The sequence below is a fragment of the Rhinatrema bivittatum genome, chromosome 1 (assembly GCF_901001135.1).
Source record: "Rhinatrema bivittatum chromosome 1, aRhiBiv1.1, whole genome shotgun sequence".
In the NCBI taxonomy this organism is placed as follows: Eukaryota; Metazoa; Chordata; class Amphibia; order Gymnophiona; family Rhinatrematidae; genus Rhinatrema; species Rhinatrema bivittatum.
The window spans coordinates 747,487,096-747,508,325 of record NC_042615.1 but is presented as its reverse complement, the minus strand read 5'-3'; the positions used below and the strand labels follow the sequence as shown (position 1 = coordinate 747,508,325).

The 21,230-nt window shown below is 42.3% G+C and overlaps 1 protein-coding gene across 1 annotated transcript in view; it reads right to left on the bottom strand.

The window, feature by feature from the left end:
* The window catches only part of RICTOR (RPTOR independent companion of MTOR complex 2), a 663,554-nt gene that overhangs the window by 168,447 nt on the left and 473,877 nt on the right, over window positions 1-21,230 (bottom strand). The window contains 1 exon segment of the mRNA XM_029578377.1: window positions 13,458-13,564. Coding sequence (XP_029434237.1) covers window positions 13,458-13,564 — 107 coding nt within the window.

Sequence of the window (21,230 nt, the reverse complement as noted above, 5' to 3'; positions counted from 1 at the left end):
AATAAGTTGGCAGACAAGCTAAGTTGCACCTTTTGACCACACGAGTGGTCACAACCCCACAGTAGCGGACTCGATATTCCAACGTTGGGGTTACCCTCACATAGACCTCTTTGCGTCACCTCAAACTGCAAAGTAGAGAACTATTGCTCTCTCACTGGCAGCCAACACTCACAGCCAAGAGATGCCGGTCTCCTATATGCATTCCCTCCACTTCCACTTCTCTCGAAGACTCTCGTGAAGCTACTTCAGGACAAGGGAAGCATGATCCTGAGAGCACCTCACTGGCCACGTCAAGTGTGGTTTCCAATTCTTCAGGACCTCTCCATTCGCAGGCACATTCTCCGGGGGAAGGACCCGCTTCTGATCACGCAGAACAATGGGTGCCTATGCTACCCCAATCTTCAGGCCTTGTCCCTGACGGCCTGGATGATGAAAGGTTAATCCTGCAGCCTCTCAACCTTTCGGAGCCAGTTTCCCATGTCCTGATTGCTTCACGGAAGCCTTCCACGTGAAAATCTTATCTTTACAAATGGAACAGGTTTAAATCATGGTGTCTTCTCAGTCCCTTGAACCCTTTTACCTGTTCCACCACGAAGTTTCTAGCACTTGTCAGAATCAGGCCTAAAAACTTCTTCTATTAGAATGCATGTCAGTGCGGTGGCCGCCTTCCGTAAAGGTGTCGGGGATGTTCCTATTTCAGTACAACCCCTTGTAACATGTTTTCTGAAGGGCTTGCTCCACTTCAAGCCTCCACTGCGCCCTCTGGCCCCTTCTTGGGACCTTAATCTGGTTTTAGGTCGGCTCATGAAACCACCATTCGAGCCTCTCCAATCCTGTGATCTTCGCTTTCTTACATGGAAAGTGATTTTTCTTCTGGCAATAACATCTGCCCGCAGAGTTAGTGAGTTACAGGCCCTAGTTACCTATCCACCTTACACAAAACTTCTGCATGACCGGGCAGTACTCCGCACTCACCCGAAGTTCTTGCCTAAGGTAGTATCAGAGTTTCACATTAATCAATCCATTATACTACCCACCTTCTTTTCCAGGCCCCATTCCAATCCAGGAGAGCAGGCTCTGCATACCCTCGACTGCAAACGGGCTCTAGCATTCTACCTAGATCGTACAGCTGCCCACAGGTAAGTACTCAATTGTTTGTTTCCTTTGCTTCCATCAGATTGGGTCAACCTGTGGGTAAGCAGACTCTCTCCTCCTGGCTAGCGGACTGCATTTCTTTTTGCTATCAGCAAGCAGGCATTCCACTTCAGGACCATGTTAAAGCTCACTCGGTCAGGGCCATGGCAACTTCTGTAGCACACCTTCGCTCGGTGCCGCTTCCTGATATTTGTAGGGCTGCTACCTGGAGTTCTCGCCATACCTTTACAGCCCATTATTGTCTAGACAAGGCTGGAAGACAAGATTCCATCTTTGGCCAATCTGTCCTGCACAACCTTTTTGCAACTTGATGTACCAACACCCTTCCACCTGCCCGTTAGGGTTCAGGATGCCTTCTACTAAATTCTACCCCAGTTGTTGTGCCTGTTGCACATCTTTGGGTACATTTGGTGCATGTTCGGACATCCTCAGCTTGGTACTCATCCATATGTGAGGACTACCATCCTGCTTGACCTGTGAGAAAGCAAAATGTTGCTTACCTCTAACAGGTGTTCTCACAGGACAGCAGGATGTTAGTCTTCACAAAACCCACCCGCCACCCTGCGGTGTTGGGTTCGTTACGTTTTCTTATTTTTATTTTTGGCACTTACTTTAGCTTTTAAACAAGACTGAAGGGGGACCCCTGCTGGTTGCAGGGTTAGTGCCATCCTGGGCATGCCCAGTAGGTGCCAGTCAAAGTTCTAGAAACTTTGACAAAAGTGTTCCGTGATTGGGCTCCATCCTGTGATGTCACCCATATGTGAGGGCTAACATCCTGCTGTCCTGTGAGAACACCTGTTACAGGTAAGCAGCATTTTGTTTTACAAATACTTCATTGCCATAGCATAACCAATGGTAACTTAAGGTTCCCTTCCTACAATATACACTGTGGAAAACTAAATCAAATGATGCTACTTGATGTTTTACATCGCTTCTAACTCTCACGTATTACTATCAATGTATCTCACGCATCACCTAGATAGGATTTTAGACAGTGTTGGGGAAGAGCCGGCTGTCGTGGTACATGTGGGCACCAACGACATAGAAAAATGTGGAAAGGAGGTTCTGGAAACCAAATTTAGGCTCTTAGGTATAAAGCTTAAATCCAGAACCCCCAGATAGCATTCTCTGAAATGCTCCCTGTTCCACACGCAGATCCTCCAGAGGCAGGCAGAGCTCCGGAGTCTCAATGCGTAGATGAGACGATGGTGCAAGGAAGAGGGATTCAGTTTTGTAAGGAACTGGGAAACCTTTTGGGGAAGGGGGAGCCTCTTCCGAAGGGATGGGCTCCACCTTAACCTGGGTGGGACCAGACTGCTGGCGCTAACCTTTAAAAAGGAGATAGAGCAGCTTTTAAACTAGAACAAAGGGGAAAGCCGGCAGTCGCTCAGCAGCGCATGATTCAGAGCGAGGTGTCTTCAAAGGATACTAATGATGCATTAGAATTAGGTCATCCCGACAGTGAGGTTCCAATAATAAGAAAAGCAGTCCAAGTGCCTATAACTAAAAACTCAGCTGAGCTTAAAAAATTGTAACTTATCTCTATCAATTAAAAAGCAGAAAGAAATTACAAAAAACAAACTTTGAAATGTTTGTATGCTAATGCCAGAAGTCTAAGAAGTAAGATGGGAGAATTAGAATGTATAGCAGTGAATGATGACATAGACTTAATTGACTTCTGAGAGACATGGTGGAAAGAGGATAACCAATGGGACAGTGCTATACCAGGGTACAAATTATATCGCAATGACAGAGAAGAGCACCCGGGAGGCGGTGTGGTGCTTTATGTCCGGGATGGCATAGAGTCCAACAGGATAAACATACTGCATGAGACTAAATGCACAATCAAATCTTTATGGGTAGAAATCCCTTGTGTGTTGGGAAAGACTATAGTGATAGGAGTATACTACCGTCCACCTGGTCAAGGTGGTCAAACGTACAGTGAAATGCTAAGAGAAATTAGGGAAGCTAACCAAATTGGTAGTACGGCAATAATGGGAGATTTCAATTACCCCAATATTGACTGGGTAAATGCTAGATATGCTAGAGAGATAAAGTTTCTGGATGGAATAAATGACAGCTTTATGGAGCAATTGGTTCAGGAACTGACAAGAGAGGGAACAATTTTAGATCTAATTTTCAGTGCACAGAATTTGGTGAGAGAGGTAACGGTGGTGGGCCGCTTGGCATAGTGATCATAATATGATCAAATCTGAATTAATGACTGGAAGGGGGACAGTAAGCAAATCCACGGCTCTTGTGCTAAACTTTCAAAAGAGAAATTTTGATAAAATGAGAAAAATAGTTAGAAAAAAACTGAAAAGAGCAGCTACAAAGATAAAAAGTGTGCAAGAGGCGTGGTCATCGTTAAAAACATCCTAGAAGCACAGTCCTGATGTATTCCACACATTAAGAAAGGTGGAAAGAAGGCAAAACGATCACCAGCATGGTTAAAAGGGGAGGTGAAAGAAGCTATTTTAGCCAAAAGATCTTCGTTTAAAAATTGGAAGAAGGATCCAACAGAAGAAAATAGGATAATACATAAGCATTGGCAAGTTAAATGTAAGACATTGATAAGACTAAGAGAGAATTTGAAAAGAAGCTGGCCATAGAGGCAAAAACTCACAGTAAAAACTTTTAAAAATATATCCGAAGCAGAAAGTCTGTGAGGGAGACAGATCGTTAGATGATCGAGGGGTTAAAGGGGCAATTAGAGAAGATAAGGCCATCGTGGATTAAATGATTTTTTTGCTTCAGTGTTTACTGAAGAGGATGTTAGGGAGATACCTGTATCAGAGAAGGTTTTCATGGGTAATGATTCAGATGGACTGAACCAAATCACAGTGAACCTAGAAGATGTGGTAGGCCTGATTGACAAACTGAAGAGTAGTAAATCACCTAGACCAGATGGTATACATCCCAGGGTTCTGAAGGAACTCAAAAATGAAATTTCAGATCTATTAGTAAAAATTTGAAACCTATCATTAAAATCATCCATTGTACCTAAAGATTGGAGGGTGGCTAACGTAACCCCAATATTTAAAAAGGGCTCCAGGGTCGATCCGAGAAACTACAGACCAGTTAGCCTGACTTCAGTGCCAGGAAAAATAGTAGAAAGTGTTCTAAATATCAAAATCACAGAACATATTGAAAGACATGGGTTAATGGAACAAAGTCAGCATGGCTTTACCCAAGGCAAGTCTTGCCTCACAAATCTGCTTCACTTTTTTGAAGGAGTTAATAAACATGTAGATAAAGATGAACCAGTAGATGAAGTATATTTGGATTTTCAGAAGGCGTTTGACAAAGTTCCTCATGAGAGGCTTCTAGGAAAAGTAAAAAGTCATGGGATAGGTGGTGATGTCCTTTCGTGGATTACAAACTGGCTAAAAGACAGGAAACAGAGAGAAGAATTAAATGGACAATTTTCTCAGTGGAAGGGAGCGGGCAGTGGAGTGCCTCAGGGATCTGTATTGGGACCCTTACTTTTCAATATATTTATAAATGATCTGGAAAGAAATACGACAAGTGAGGTAATCAAATTTGCAGATGATACAAAATTGTTCAGAGTAGTTAAATCACAAGCAGATTATGATAAATTGCAGGAAGACCTTATGAGACTGGAAAATTGGGCATCCAAAAGGCAGATGAAATTTAATGTGGATAAGTGCAAGGCGATGCATATAGGGAAAAATAACCCATGCTATAGTTATACAATGTTAGTTTCCATATTAGGAACTACCACCCAAGAAAGAGATATAGGCGTCATAGTGGATAACACTATGGTTCAGTGTGCTGCGGCAGTGAAAAAAACAAAGATTGTTGGGAATTATTAGAAAGGGAATGGTGAAAAAAATGGAAAATGTTATAATGACTCTGTATCGCTCCATGGAGAGACCGCACTTGAATACTCGTGTACAATTCTGGTTGCCGCATCTCAAAAAAGATATAGTTGCGATGGAGAAGGTACAGAGAAGGGTGACCAAAACGATAAAGGGAACGAAACAGCTCCCCTATGAGGAAAGGCTAAAGAGGTTAGGACTTTTCAGTTTGGAGAAGAGACGGCTAAGGGGGGATATGATAGAGTTGTTTAAAATCATGAGAGGTGTAGTACAGGTAGATGTGAATCAGTTATTTACTCTTTCAGATAATAGACTAGGGGGCACTCCATTAAGTTAGCATGTGCCACCTTTAAAACTTATTGGAGAAAGTTCTTTTTCACTCAACGCATAAACTCTGGAATTTGATGCCAGAGGATGTGGTTAGTGCAGCTAGTGTAGCTGTATTTAAAAAAGGATTGGATAGGTTCTTGGAGGAGAAGTCCATTACCTGCTATTAATTAAGTTGACTTAGAAAATAGCCACTGCTATTACTAGCAACAGTAGCATGGAATAGACTTAGTTTTTGGGTACTTGCCAGGTTCTTATGGCCTGGATTGGCCACTGTTGGAAAAAGGATGCTGGGCTTGATGGACCTTTGATCTGACCGAGTATGGCATGTTCTTATGTTCTTAATGTCATCCTCAAATGTGTCTCACAATTGTGACATCTCATATGTTAATGTCTTGAATCAGCTGAGTACACGGCATCACGATTATGAGATGCCTTTGTGCAATCTTTAAGATGTCATTTTGAGCTTTATCGTGCATTAATAAATGTTTGCATAGTGCATTAATGAGTATATTGTTTCATTTAAATATTGTGATTTGTATTTAAAATCAATGACAAGCAATGCATGATAAATCATTTATTTTTCCCTTTGGATATAGTGTTTGTATATATATATTTTGAGGGGTTGAATATTTACCTTCCGTTGTATTCTCACTTTGATAAAACCTTACCATAAATGCAACTGTGGTCAGTGCCCTAAGTCATTTAGCAGGCTTTCAAGGTCCACTTTGAGCTAGACTTACATTGGTCCAATAAACTTGAAGTCTCTTCTGCCAGGGTCTGAACCGTTGACAGTGACATCATGGTATGGAAACTGAACTTCAATGTCTCCACTCAAACTTCCAATACTCCTCCTCATGATCCAAAAGGAACATTTTCTGGAAGCACTTTGGGTACAGTCTGAAACTGCTGGGTTGCTTTTCAGGTAAAATTAAGAGATGTCATCTTTTTCAAAGAGAAGACATATGAAGAGAAAAAACCAGGACTGAGCAGCAAGTACCAAGAACTGTTTAGTGGAGACCAAGCTATAATCGTGCAACCAGCTGAAGTGGCAATGCATTAAAAAAATTTGCTGAGAAATTCTAACTACAGGGAAATAAAGGATAAATAAAAACAAAAACACAAAAATAATGGACTAAATTAATACATTTTATGATTAGCTTTCAGGAGCTAATATTGCTTTCCTTGGGTCAGTCCTGACCTCAGCAAGGGAGTTTGTTTTTATTTGTTAACCTTTATTTCTCTCTATTCATTAACTGGACTAACGTAACAACCACAGTATTTTATACAAAGTCTTAACTAGTGAAACCAAAAGGTATAAAGCAAGAAAAATCCTAGAAATTTTTTTTTTGCTGCACAAAAATTGCAAAAAATCTGAAAACCACTGGAAGTCCTAAAATGGTGGCAAAAGTGGTCTGGCAGGATGCTGTTCTTCAACAAAAGTGATTGACTGGGTAAAGTGACTGATTAGATTAGAAACTGGTTGAGTGAGAGGTGACAAAGGGTAGCAATAAATAGAGTTCACTTTGAGAAGAGGGGTGTTACTAGTGGTGTGCCACATGGATCAGTCCTTGGACTGGTTCTTTTCAACATTTTTATAAGCAACAATGTGGAAGAATGGTGTGGAGACCATGAGGAGGGATTTAGTAATGCTTGAGGAATGGTCTAGAGTCTGGCAGCTAAGATTTAGTACTAAAAATATTCAGAGACATGCATTTGGGCTGAAAAAACTCAACGAACGGTACAGCATAGGGGTGAAATTCTTCTAACCAAGAATGGGATCTGATGACTTTAAGACAGCCAAACAGCAGGCTATGGCAATGGCAAAAGCCAGAAAGATGCTTAGGTGCATAGGCTGAGGAAAGGAAGGAAGTGATACAGCCCACGTATAAGTCTCTGGTAAAACCTCATATGGAATACTCTGTACAATTCTACAGACACCTTCAAAAGAATATAAACTGGATAGAGTCAATCCAGAGCATGGCTACTAAAATGATCAGTGGTTTTCGTCCTAAAGCATATGGAGACAGAGTTAAAGATGTAAATATGTATACCCTATGGGAAAGGTAGGATAAAGGAGAAATGATAGAAGATATGTAAATACCTCCAAGATATCAATGTACAAAAGGAGGACCTGGAATGAGGGGTCATGGGATGGGGGTAAACTTGGGAGTAATGTAAGGAAATATTTCTTTACAAAAAAGGTGATAGATGTATGGAACAGCCTCCTAGTGGAGATGGTGGAGACAAAGACAGTATGTGATTTCAAGAAAATATGGGATATGCACATGGGATCTCTGAGGGCGTGGTAGGGATTGTACAGCAGAGCAGTTGGTATGGATGAGCAGAATGGATAAGCCATATGGTCTTTTTTTGCTGTCAGATTTTTATGAAAATGAAACTGAGGAACAGTAGGTATAATGGTATGCAGATATCACCCTTGCATGCTCAAAAGCTTTCCTAGAAACCTGCAGAAGAATCCTTTAACATGGAGAAATTTAATCTTCCCTAAAAATTTCCTTTCCTTGAATCCAGTCAGACCAGTCCAGAAGAATGGATTTTGCCCACAAACCAGCAGATGGAGACAGATATTAACAGGTTCGTTGACATCATCCTTTATATTATCCGTGCTAACCTCAGCCTGCCAATATTATCTGTAACAAGTTAAAAAAGGAATTTAGAACACACTCCATAACCAGAGGACTTTTCCGAATAAGAGAAACAGACAAATAGAATAAGAACTATGAACAAGTTCAATCTTACCAGAGAGTCTTCCTCATGAATCGTAGACATCAATCTCATAACGGTTGCCTCGAAAAGTGAAATTAAAATATATTTTGCATTAGAAGGTGGGTTATGAACTGGTCTGACTGGATTCGAGGAAAGGATATTATCAGGTAAGATTAAATTTCTCCATCATCCAGTCAAACCAATTCATAAGAAATTGCCATATTGAGTCAGACCAAGGGTCCATCAAGCCCAGCATCCTGTTTCCAAGATGTACTGAAGCTATTCCTGAACTGAGTAGGAAGTTGCCAAGCATGCTTTCAACACCTCCGTAGCCAGGATTCCCCATTGCTCTCACATCTAAACAGTAAAGCTTCAAAAGGATGTGCAATGAAGACCAAGTTGCTGCTAGCAAATTTCCTGCAGCGACAGCAAATGGAGCTCTTTCCCGAAGTCTGACCATGCAATCAAAGCTTTGGAGATGAACCAAAAGAAACAGGAGACTCAATTTCCCAAAACCAATCAAGTCCATCTCACCTCCAAACAACTGTAATTATCCTTATTACCTCCTTATCAAAGGAGGGAAGGTAAATTGTCCAATTCAAGTGAAAAAACTTGGAGAGTGGAACACACTGTATATGCAAGGCACCATATCTGTAGAAATCTCCAAGAAAACTCCCTGCAAGAAGGAGCCTACAGTTCTGATATCCTTCTGGCCAAACAAATCTCCACTAGAAAAAACACACTTTCAAGGAAAGCAGCTCTAGTGAAACTGATCCAAATGTGAACCCACCAAGACCAACAAAAACTACTCCAAGATCCTTTAAAAAAAAAAAAAAAAAAAAGGAATCTCTCACTGAAGAGCTAATATGTTTAGCCCCTTGAGGAAAGGCAAAACATCCAGAAGAGAAGATAAGGGTCTCCTAAGGACCCAGCCCCTGCAACACACAATTGAAAAAAACCTGACCCTCAAAAATTCAGAGCCAATACCATTAAACACTATCCTGAAAAATACTGAAGACACAGGGTACCGAGGCATCCCTAGACATCACCTTCCCCAATCACCATTGCTCAAGACTTCCAAAACTCTCCAATAAGCCAAGGGAGTAGAATGTTTCATGGCTTACAAGCTGCATCCCACAGCACTGCTGGGGAAAAACTTGCCCTGAACAAGCAATGGCTCACAAGGGCCAATCTGTGAAAAATTAGAGCCATTCTCTACTGTCAAAATGAATTCCTGAGAAACCAGGGCCTTGCTCGAATAAGCTGCTGTGTATTCCCAGCCAGCCACCTGACAAAATTTGAATATCAATAAACCAGGCCTTGGAGACTGAAAATTTTGAATCACCCTCTTTAAGAAGGGGAAAAAAGGGCAAACCATAACCCTTGATTCAAAGCCACTATTGAACCAAGGTGTCCAACCTGGATGACCCTTTTTTTTTTTTTTTTGCATCTTCGCATTCATGTTGTTAGTCATCTAAAATATCAAAGGGTACCCACAGCAATGTAAGATTTGCTTGATCACCAAGACAAAAAGCCAACTCTCCAGAATAGATCTCATCACTGCCGAGAAAATGCATTTGAACATTTTCCACTCTTGAAATCTGCGAGACAGATAAGCATCTCAACACTTTACGGCTCCTTGCGCCTCACTGACGAGACACTTTTGCCATTGCCATGGTATTGTCCAACATCACTTTTACTGCCTGGCAATTGTGATGCCGATCAATTTGAGAAAGGCAAGAAGAATGATTCTCGACTAAGTGACTGATAGACCCTTTCAATTCCTGTTACCACAATCTTTAAACTACCCGCCTCGACAAAGAGCTAGAGTCCGTCATCACCCTCACCCAGGCTAGAGTTTTGCGTTCCACTCTTCTTAAGAAATGCCTGGAACCTATCCTCCATGCGACACCCACTGAGTCAAACTGGAACTGGAAGATGAAGGAAATATTCACATGACTGGGAATCCCACTTGAATAACAATGGCCTCTGAAGGGCCTCATATGTTCTCTCGCCCAGAGAATCTAATGTTGCTGGCCCTTATTCCCAGCAATTGCTGCTAACTCCAGTATGTTGGATGTCTGACACCAGCACCTGAACCAGCTGCCAAAACTTCTTAAATCATTTCTCTATCAAGCATGACCCAAGTTTATGCTGAATACAGCACTCAGATACTCTAGTGTCAGAGGACCTCCAGCTGCTCCTGAAGAAGTTCATTAGCCAATCTTGCAACATTACCAGCCTGTGGATGGACCAGGAACTTTCCTGTTCCAACTTTGCTCATATGAGCTTAAAATCCAGATTCTTTTCTTCCACAGTGTCAGTGCCATCACTATCATAACTTCTGGAAAGGCCCATGGAGATGAGGCAATTTCAAGGGGAGGGCTCAATTCCAGCACCATGAAACCAAGACATTTCCAATCACATTTTTTGAATGGAATGTGTAAAAGGGCTTCCATTAGAAGGAAGTCAGAACATTTTTTAAGACATGATAATGAACTTCAAGGTTTCAACCCATAAAATAAATACTCTGAAATACTTCCTTTAAGTCCAGATTTGGCCTAAAGCACTCCCACTTTCCTGGGAACCTCAAGTAAATTGAATACTTTTCCTGATCTAACTGGGGGTCCTGGGACTGGCACGAACACTTTGCAGCCTCTCGACTCTTAACTGAGTGACAAGAGAAAAACAAAGGCATGAGAAACAGTGCGAGAACTCCCAGGCACAAATTTCCTGTATTATGTGTAAAACACCAAGAAAATACAGACTGAACTCTGAAAATCTGAGACAGGTGGTTGCCAAACTTCTGAATCTGAGTGTGCAACTGATTCCTCCCCCCCCCCCCCCCCCCCCCCCGAGAAATACCCAAAGGGTTGGGATCTTTGACCAATGGAGACACGATCTGACTTAAGTCTCCCGAGATCTAGTGCAGGGTTGAGCTGAACGGGATACCCCCTTAGGCCGGTACTCTGAAAACACCAATCTACGGTCATTTTCACAAGGTCCTTTCCAAAACAAGGGAAAGCTATGTTAACCAGGGTTTACAGAAGGAGACTACTGCCCAATTATGTAATCAGAGGAATCATCTAGCCATAAATATAGAAGGCATACTCCTTGCTATTATGCGTCCAACAGACATGCTGCCTCTTTGAAGTGTGGAGTCTCCTCCCAAACCTCTGGCTTTAGAAACCAAATCAAACTATGATTACCCTGCAAGCAATAATCTGCATTGCCATGCTAGGAGTGCCAAATACCTGCATCAAAAAGGTCTTTACATCTGGTGAATCTTTAAAGCCATGCCACCTTTCACTGAAAGGATGCTGCCCAACAATAGAACAAAAGAGAGCAACCATCTTTGGAGACAGAAGTTGCTTCCTTGCTGGAACACCAGGAGGCACAGCTTGGCTAACAAATGTCCCCACTTAAATTTCACATTCAGTGAAAACCACTGCAGGCAAATAAGTTCTTCACCACCTTATACAGACAGAGAGAGCTAGAAGGCTTCCCAATACTGCCCATCATAAGGCCCTCCACAGTAAATGGACATTCTTCCCTCTTTTCCTCTGAAATTTCAGAGGTGTTAAGACTGATTAAACAGTAAAGGAGGACCTCTCTAGAAAAGAGATGGCTCATGGAAGGAACCAGCCCCACCTCTTGAGAGAATATACCTAATTTTGGTTCACTGCCAACATTCTCAGGAACTTAGCATTCATCTCAGAATAGTAGGGGAGATCCTCTGCCTATCCTAGGCCTCTTTCACTTTTGGAAAATAACACCAGTGCAACTGAAGAACACTGCGCAGATCACAGGGTCTTACTCTACCCCAAGGAAGACACGGAGATGCTGTTTACTTCCAATGACTCCCCTTTACGAGAGGATTTTTTTGTTTTTTTTAATTCTGTAACCAATTAAAGAAACCACGGGTGGATTTCTGGACCAGACTGTAGCATAAAATGTGTATAGTTCAACTCCTTCACTCATTCCCTGAAATGGGGTCCCAAGAAAGAAAGATGGAGCCCAGGTCACTGTTTTCCTGCCTCGTTTTTTTTTTTTTTTTTAAGTTAAAAAAGCAAAGGCAGGCAAGACACTTTCTTTTGTTTTTTGTTTTAGTCCATCTGGGGAGGAGAAAAAAGAACATTTCCACCATTGGAGCGCTGCCCCCAAAGTCACCAGAACAGGCTTTTACACCATGGGACTGAGAGTTGACACTTCCAAAATGGCCACAGACCATAACCCAGAGCCTCCTTTGGCGGGAAACAGCCCCAAAGGCCCCGCAAGCAGATCTTCTCCCCCCCCCCCCCCTTCCCGATACTCCAAATGATTTCCTCTCCTCCAAAACAAATGTAGCCTAAACTGCTCCTTCAATGTGCTATCTTTAAGTGCTTGACATTCTGCAGAGTGCGATCCCTTTCCCGTATTCTGCTGCAGCAGATAGACATGTCCCTGTACTCACCTCCAGTCAAATACCTCAGGACAGCACAAGACTCACTTAGAAGTTCCTCAACTAGCTCTCCTGCCAACCAAGACTACTCAGCTGTGCTCCAGGACACTGCCTTGCTTTTTTTTTTTTTCCAACTTTAAGCGCAGCAAAAAAGTCGGCACAACAAACAAAAGCAGGCAAGGCACATCTTTTTTTTTTTTCTGGCCATCTGGAGAGAAGAGCAGAGTAGAAGGTGTGTGGGGGGGGGGGGGGCAGGGAAGCCCCAAGAACAGACTGAAAGACTGGAACCCGCAGCCAGGCTATGCTCAACTGAGGGAGGAAGATGATGTTTTCATCTCAGGAGTCGCCTATGGGACTAGCAAACTTGTCGCTGGGCTATGTTCAACTGGGGGAGGGAAGACCAGCCTTGCACCACAGGAGCTGCCCCAGAAATCATTCCTCTTCATCCAGCCTAACCAGGTCTTCCTGGCAGGGTAAGGTCAGCACAGGTGCTATAAAGGGGTGATGACAGTGAACTTGTTAATCTGTCTCCATCTGCTGGTCATGGGGCATAACCCATAAGTCTTACTGGTCTTACTGGATGAGGAGGAATGGTTATTCTCAGATAGCAAATAGATAAATTGTCAGAGTGACACAATGACATACCAGAACAGTACAAATTGCAAACTTTTTAATGCAAACTTTCTTGCTAACATACCTATATTAAAGATAGAAACCATGGTTCAAAATGCTCAGCTTCATTCCTATTAGTAAGGCTCCCTCTGTCAAATATATTCACAAAGTAGTTTTTAGCTTCCTGGGCTTTATGTGGACAGCTCTTTAAAAATTAACTACTGATGTGCTCCTGTCTCTTGTATTCATCCTCACTGGGATCCACAGAGATTAGATGGCTACAATAGCAATTCTTTACTTCAAATACATGTTGCTTTGAAAGAATATTTATAGAAGATATAGATGCATACCCTCTGATGGACAGAACCTCACAGTGCTGCGCAAGTGCCATTATATCTGGAATCACATTCTCTTCCTGAAGCAAGTTAAGACCCCAGTTAGATGATCCAATATTTCCCTATAATAAACATTTAATTTCCCATTAGGAAAATTATATACTACATTTGCTTAAGATTTTGTTTTACTTACAAGACAATTGTTTAAACAAGACTGGAAAAGTGTACTCCATGGAGTACATAAAACTGGCAAAGACATTCTTTGTGCAAGAAGGAAATATTGAGTGTGAGAGGGAGGCTGTGTGTGTGAGTTAAATTGAGGTTATGAGTATATTTATTTGAGAAATAATTTGAATTTGTTTACATGTGTGTTTGTAACAGAGATATGGGTGTATATGTGAGAAACGCAAGTTTGCTTACCTGTAAAAGGACTCTGAAGTCATCAGATTAAGTCAACTGGAAGCTGATTTCTTCTGATAGGCCTTTTTGGTCTTTGTCTGCCATCATTTACTATGAGCTCTCAGAGCTCAAAAATTATTTCTGAGTGTAAGTTCCCAAGTGCAGTCGCTGACACTTGAGCCCCTCAGTCTCTTCCAGAACTTAAGCCTTAGTGAGAACTTTGACTCTCAGGGAGCAACAGGGAAGGAGGGGGGTTATTTAATGTATAGCTAGAGACCTGCTGTCTACTGAAAATCCTGTTTACGGGTAAGAAAAGCAGGATTAAATCAGTCATAACTTGTGAGGAGTCTCAAGCCAAGGGTTGTATTGTGGAGCAACTACTTACCAGAAAATCCAGCCCCACCAGGTGGAGAGTGGTCTTCTGTGAAAACAGGTGTGCAGAATTGCTTGTGAAAAGTGATTGTCTCCACAGGATGTACTGTCTAGACAGTAGTAGGATGTAAAAGTGTGAACAACCAACCAAGTAGCAGCTTTGTATGTGTCTTCAATGGAAGTAGCCCTCAGATGAGCTACTAATGAGCCTTGACAGAGCCTGTAATCTGTAACCCAGGCAGCGCACAACAGTACCCTATACAGTTTGATAGCCAATTAGACAAAGTTCTTTTGGCAACTGCCCTTCTCAAGCTATTGGAAACAAAGGACTTGAACAGCTAATAAACTTAAATACTGTGAGGATGAGTCCTCTTCAAGCAGTTTCTAACATGGAAAGTCATATTTATATTATACCTCCCCTTTATATTTATATTATATATTATATTATATTATATTATATTTATATATTATATATATTTATATATATATTATATTATATTATATTTATATTTAATTATACCTCCCCTCATCTGATTCCTGGACAGCATGGATACCAACTCTAACATATGGACTAATTCTATTCTGAACTATCTCTAGTCCGGAATTTGTTATTTCTCTTTTCTTTAACTTAACTTTATCTCTTTTCTTCCAGCTACCTAAGCTTCCAAGTTCACGGTCCTCGTTTAATGTAACTTTGTCTCTTCCTTTACCTAATTATTTTTATCCCTGTTCGATGTAAACCGTCCTGATATGGTATTTAACCATGAAGGTCGGTACAGAAAAATATTAAATAAATAAATAAATAATATACTAGAGCTCTCTTGCAGCCCAAAGAGTAAAGAGCCTGTTCTTCTTTTTATGCATGAAGAGATTTAAAGATAGGTTTTATGAGTTGAGGCAAGGCAAGGCAAAGCTAAGGTCCTAAGGCAGTATTTTCCAACCAGTGTGCCATGGCACAGTGGTGTGCCTTCAGACCCAATCAGGTATGCCACAGAAAAGTCACTACTGCCTGCTACTCAAATCCAGGCCAACACACGGGATCCGCTCTCAGCATCTTGCAGCAAAAAGACATTTGCAATGGCTCATAAACATGTTGCAATTCCTTTCAGACAGCCTGTGCATAATCATGCATGCCTCTTCTATCTAGCTGCAACATAAACCCCAGAATGTGATAATTATTGGGCAGTATGCAGGGAATAGAAAGCTGGGACCCACTTTGTGTAGCACACTTAGTACCTCCTCATCCTTCCCCATTTGAGTCTCTGTCTGAGTCCTTTCAGCCTCTGGTTTATATGCATGCTGAGTGAGACAGAGAGAGCATGCACTGAGCACTGGATGTGGCTCACTCTGCGCTTAGTTTAGTTTACTGATTTTATTAATCAAATTTCTTATTAATGCGATGTACATTAAAATGAACATAAAAATACAATATAAAATTGAACATAAAAACAATATTCACATTGGAAACAAATTAAAACATACAAAACAACAAAGAGAAAGCAGAGTTGCTTACCTGTAACCCTCACATATGGGTGATGTCACTGGGCGGAGCCCTATCACGAAAAACTTTTCTGTCAAAGTTTCTAGAACTTTTGACTGGCACACTGAGCATGCCCAGCATGCCATGATCCCTCGAGCCACAGGGGTCTCCCTTCAGTCCCGTTTGTAGCAAAAGGTTCGAGCGAAAAATAAAATAATAAAACGTTTCAGACCCAACTCCACGGGGTGGTGGATGGGTTTCGTGAGGACTACATCCTGCTGTCCTGGGAGAACACCTGTTATAGGTAAGCAACTCTGCTTTCTCCCAGGACAAGCAGGATGGTAAGTCCTCACATATGGGTGATTAGCAAGCTACAGGCTGACTCATATTTAATGGACCAACAGCAAAAGTTGTGCAACAGACATAAAACGTGGTGTGCTGTTGGGAAAAATAAGGCAGCCTGAAATCACAAAAGTTTGGATGTGGAAGGAGTTGGGATTATACTGGAAATAAGTTCCTTAAAACAGATTGGCCAAAGGCTGAATCTGGGCGTCCTTCCTTGTCCAAGCAGTAAAGCGCTGCAAATGTGTGAAGAGAGGCCTATGTTGCAGCTTTACAGATATCAGCAATCGGTACTGAACGACTGTGTGCTACTGAGGTTGCCATTGCTCTCACTGAGTGCGCCTTCACTCGTCCCTGGAGAGGAAGGCCTACTTTGTCATAGCAGATTTCAATACAGTCTGCTAGCCAATTGGAGAGAGTTTGTTTGCCCACTGCAACTCCTGGTTTGTTTTTATCAAAAGAAACAAAGAGTTGGGTGGATTTTCTATGGACGGCAGTGCGGTCTAGGTAAAATGCAAGTGCACGTTTACAGTCCTAAATGTGTAAAACCTTCTCGACTTGCTGAGAGTGAGTCCTTGGGAAAAATTTGGGCAAAACTATAGACTGATTCAAGTGGAAGTCAGTAACTACTTTGGGAAGGAATTTTGGGTGAGTACAGAGGACCACTCGGTCATGTAGGAACCTGGAATAGGGTGAGTATGTAAGAAGTGCTTGTAACTCACTAACCCTTCGAGCGGATATAATAGCTACTAAGAAGAGAACTTTCCATGTAAGAAATTTAACATCACAGGAATCTATAAGCTCAAATGGGGAGTGCATGAGCTGAGTTTAAGTACTACATTTAGGTCCCATTCAGTGTCTGGTGGCTGTAAAGGGGGCTTAAGTTGTAACAGACCCCTCATAAATCTACTGATTAGGGGCTGCACTGTTACTGGGGCATTCCCTACTCCCTTGTGGTACGCTGAGATGGCACTCAGGTGTATCATCACCGAAGAGGTCTGGAGACCAGAGTCTGAAAGGTGCCAGAGATAGTCTAATAAAGATGGAGTGGGGCAGGAAAAAGGGTCTATACCTTTTTGCGTGCACCATATGGTAAATCTATTCCACTTAGAACGATAGGATTTTCGTGTGGAAGCCTTTCGTGAAGCTACTAGCACTTGAGAGACATCAGTTGAAAGGTTGAGCGGTTCGAAGATCAAGCTTTCAACATCCAAGCTGTGAGGGATAGGGTCTGAAAGTTGATGGTGTAACTTGCCTTGGTTCTGAGTTATGAGAGTGGGCGCTGTGCCCAGGCGACTTGGTTCTCTGATTGAGAGGTCGAGAAGTATGGGAAACCACACTTGTCGAGGCCAATACGGGGCTATGAGTATCATTGACCCTTTGTCCTGTTGCAGCTTCACGAGAGTTTTGGCTATTAGAGGTATCGGGGGATACGAGTATAGGAGGCCTGAGTTCCAGGGGCGAGCAAAGGTGTCCATGGCTAACTGGTTTCGCTGCTTGTGCAGGGAGCAGAATCTGTCCACTTTGTGATTCAGTTAGGACGCAAAGAGGTCTATTGTTAGTTGCCCCAGCGTTGGAAGATTCTGGTCATTGCCACAGGATCCAAGGACCACTTTTGGGGATGGAACTGGCTGAGGCGATCTGCTTCCACGTTCTGTATGCCTGCCAGGTAAGTGGCCCGAAGAAACATGGAATGCGTTAGGGCCCAGTCCCAGATCTGCGCGGCTTCTTGGCAGAGGAGATAAGAGCCCGTGCCTCCCTGTTTGTCCAGGTACCACATGGCAACTGTGGTGTTTGTTTGTATGAGAACAGTCTTGTGTGAAAGGCAGTCCTTGATCGCATAGAGAGCATAACTTATAGCTCGAAGCTCTAAGAAGTTGACCTGAAATGTTGCTTCGAGCTTTATCCAAGTACCTTGAGTTTGAAGATTGTTCACATGTGCTCCCCAACCCAAGGTGGATGCATTTGTGGTCAAAGTTACTTGCAGAACTGGTTGCTGGAAGGGTAGACCTGTTAGCAAGTTGTTCTTGTTCGTCCACCATAGAAGAGATAAACGTAACTGGTGGGTTATTTGAATGTGAGATGAAAGTGGTTGATTGGCTTGGAGCCATTGAGATTTCAAAGTCCACTGAGTTATTCTCATGGCAGCCTGGCCATAGGAGTGACGTGAACCGTGGAAGCCATGGTGCACTAGCAATGAAAGGAATTGATGGGCTGAGGCTGTGTTCTTTGTGCGCAGAGATACAGTTAGTTTGGAGAGTGTGCCTGCGCGGTCGTTGCGCAGGCAGGCTCTGGCTACAGTAGAGTCCAAATCTGCTCCGATGAAAGTCAGGAGGTGAGATGGAGTCAGGTGGGATTTTTGGTAGTTGATGAGAAATCCCAACGAGTGTAGCAGATTTATAGTGAGCTTGAGAGCATCGAGAGATCCTTGTTTGGATGGGCTCTTGAGGAGCCAATCATCCAGGTATGGGAAGACATGTATGTGATTCTTGCGTAGATGGGCCACAGCCACTGCTAGGCACTTTGTAAATACACAGGGTGCAGAGGCAAGTCCAAAAGGCAGGACCCAGTACTGAAAGTGTTGATGTCCCAATATGAAATGCAGGTATTTGCGATGAGGTGGGAAGATTGGAATGTGAGCGTAAGCATCTTGAAGATCCAGAGAACAGAGCCAATCTCCTTTTTGTATAATGGGAATTATGGTGCCCAAGGACACTATCCTGAATTTTTCTTTTCATAGAAATTTGTTGAGATTGCGGAGGTCTAAGATGGGGTGGAGGCCGCCTGATTTCTTTGGAATGAGAAAATAGCGGGAGTAGAACCCTCTGCCCTGGAGTGATTGGGGAACAGGTTTCACGGCCCTGGCGCCCAGAAGGGTGGACAGTTGACTCTAAAATCTAAAAAAGAGTTGTGTGATCTTTTTGAATCCACAGTGGATTGGGCAGTGAATCCTGGGATACCATGAGGAAGTTTAGATGGTATCCCTGGGTTAAGATGGAAATAACCCATTGGTGTTTACTGAAGAGGATGTTGGGGAGGTACCCGTAATGGAGAAGGTTTTCATGGGTAATGATTCAGATGGACTGAATCAAATCACGGTGAACCTAGAAGATGTGGTAGGCCTGATTGACAAACTGAAGAGTAGTAAATCACCTGGGCCGGATGGTATACACCCCAGAGTTCTGAAGGAACTAAAAAATGAAATTTCAGACCTATTAGTAAAAATTTGTAACTTATCATTAAAATCATCCATTGTACCTGAAGACTGGAGGATAGCAAATGTAACCCCAATATTTAAAAAGGGCTCCAGGGGCGATCCGGGAAACTACAGACCGGTTAGCCTGACTTCAGTGCCAGGAAAAATAGTGGAAAGTGTTCTAAACATCAAGATCACAGAACATATAGAAAGACATGGTTTAATGGAACAAAGTCAACATGGCTTTACCCAGGGCAAGTCTTGCCTCACAAATCTGCTTCACTTTTTTGAAGGAGTTAATAAACATGTGGATAAAGGTGAACCGGTAGATATAGTATACTTGGATTTTCAGAAGGCGTTTGACAAAGTTCCTCATGAGAGGCTTCTAGGAAAAGTAAAAAGTCATGGGATAGGTGGCGATGTCCTTTCGTGGATTGCAAACTGGCTAAAAGACAGGAAACAGAGAGTAGGATTAAATGGGCAATTTTCTCAGTGGAAGGGAGTGGACAGTGGAGTGCCTCAGGGATCTGTATTGGGACCCTTACTGTTCAATATATTTATAAATGATCTGGAAAGAAATACGACGAGTGAGATAATCAAATTTGCAGATGACACAAAATTGTTCAGAGTAGTTAAATCACAAGCAGATTGTGATAAATTGCAGGAAGACCTTGTGAGACTGGAAAATTGGGCATCCAAATGGCAGATGAAATTTAATGTGGATAAGTGCAAGGTGATGCATATAGGGAAAAATAACCCATGCTATAATTACACAATGTTGGGTTCCATATTAGGTGCTACAACCCAAGAAAGAGATCTAGGTGTCATAGTGGATAACAAATTGAAATCATCAGTGCAGTGTGCTGCGGCAGTCAAAAAAGCAAACAGAATGTTGGGAATTATTAGAAAAGGAATGATGAATAAAACGGAAAATGTCATAATGCCTCTGTATCGCTCCATGGTGAGACCGCACCTTGAATACTGTGTACAATTCTGGTCGCCGCATCTCAAAAAAGATATAATTGCGATGGAGAAGGTACAGAGAAGGGCTACCAAAATGATAAGGGGAATGGAACAACTCCCCTATGAGGAAAGATTAAAGAGGTTAGGACTTTTCAGCTTGGAGAAGAGACGACTGAGGGGGGGATAAGATAGAATTGTTTAAAATTATGAGAGGTCTAGAACGGGTAGATGTGAATCGGTTATTTACTCTTTCGGATAGTAGAAAGACTAGGGGGCACTCCATGAAGTTAGCATGGGGCACATTTAAAACTAATTGGAGAGGGTTCTTTTTTACTCAACGCACAATTAAACTCTGGAATTTGTTGCCAGAGAATGTGGTTCGTGCAGTTAGTATAGCTGTGTTTAAAAAAGGATTGGATAATTACAAGGGGATAGGTTTGAGTAAAATGGCTCTCAGCTATACGACACAATAGCAGTAACTGTTCAATACTGGTTGTATTGCATTTATTACATGGTGTACAGTTGTTTTATTACATGCCAATAAAAGCAATAAATTAAAAAAAAAAAAAAAAAAGGATTGGATAAGTTCTTGGAGGAGAAGTCCATTACCTGCTATTAAGTTCACTTAGAGAATAGCCACTGCCATTAGCAATGGTTACATGGAATAGACTTAGTTTTTGGGTACTTGCCAGGTTCTTGTGGCCTGGATTGGCCACTGTTGGAAGCAGGATGCTGGGCTTGATGGACCCTTGGTCTGACCCAGTATGGCATTTTCTTATGTTCTTATGGTCTGTGGTAATGTTGAGCCAATTGGTTATGAAATGATGGACTCGACCTCCAATTGGTAAATCTGGTTCTGGATTTGTGGAGGGGCTGCTGTTCTCTGGAAAGGTTTCAAAATCCAGATGCTTGGCCTGTTTGTAGAGGAGGCTGAGGTCTGGATGCTTCAGGCTGTCGAGGATGCCCTCTATGAGATGGTCTAGTTGTCCGCTCGCAAGATGGAGGTAGTAATATCTGCGTGGGCGATAAAATGGCT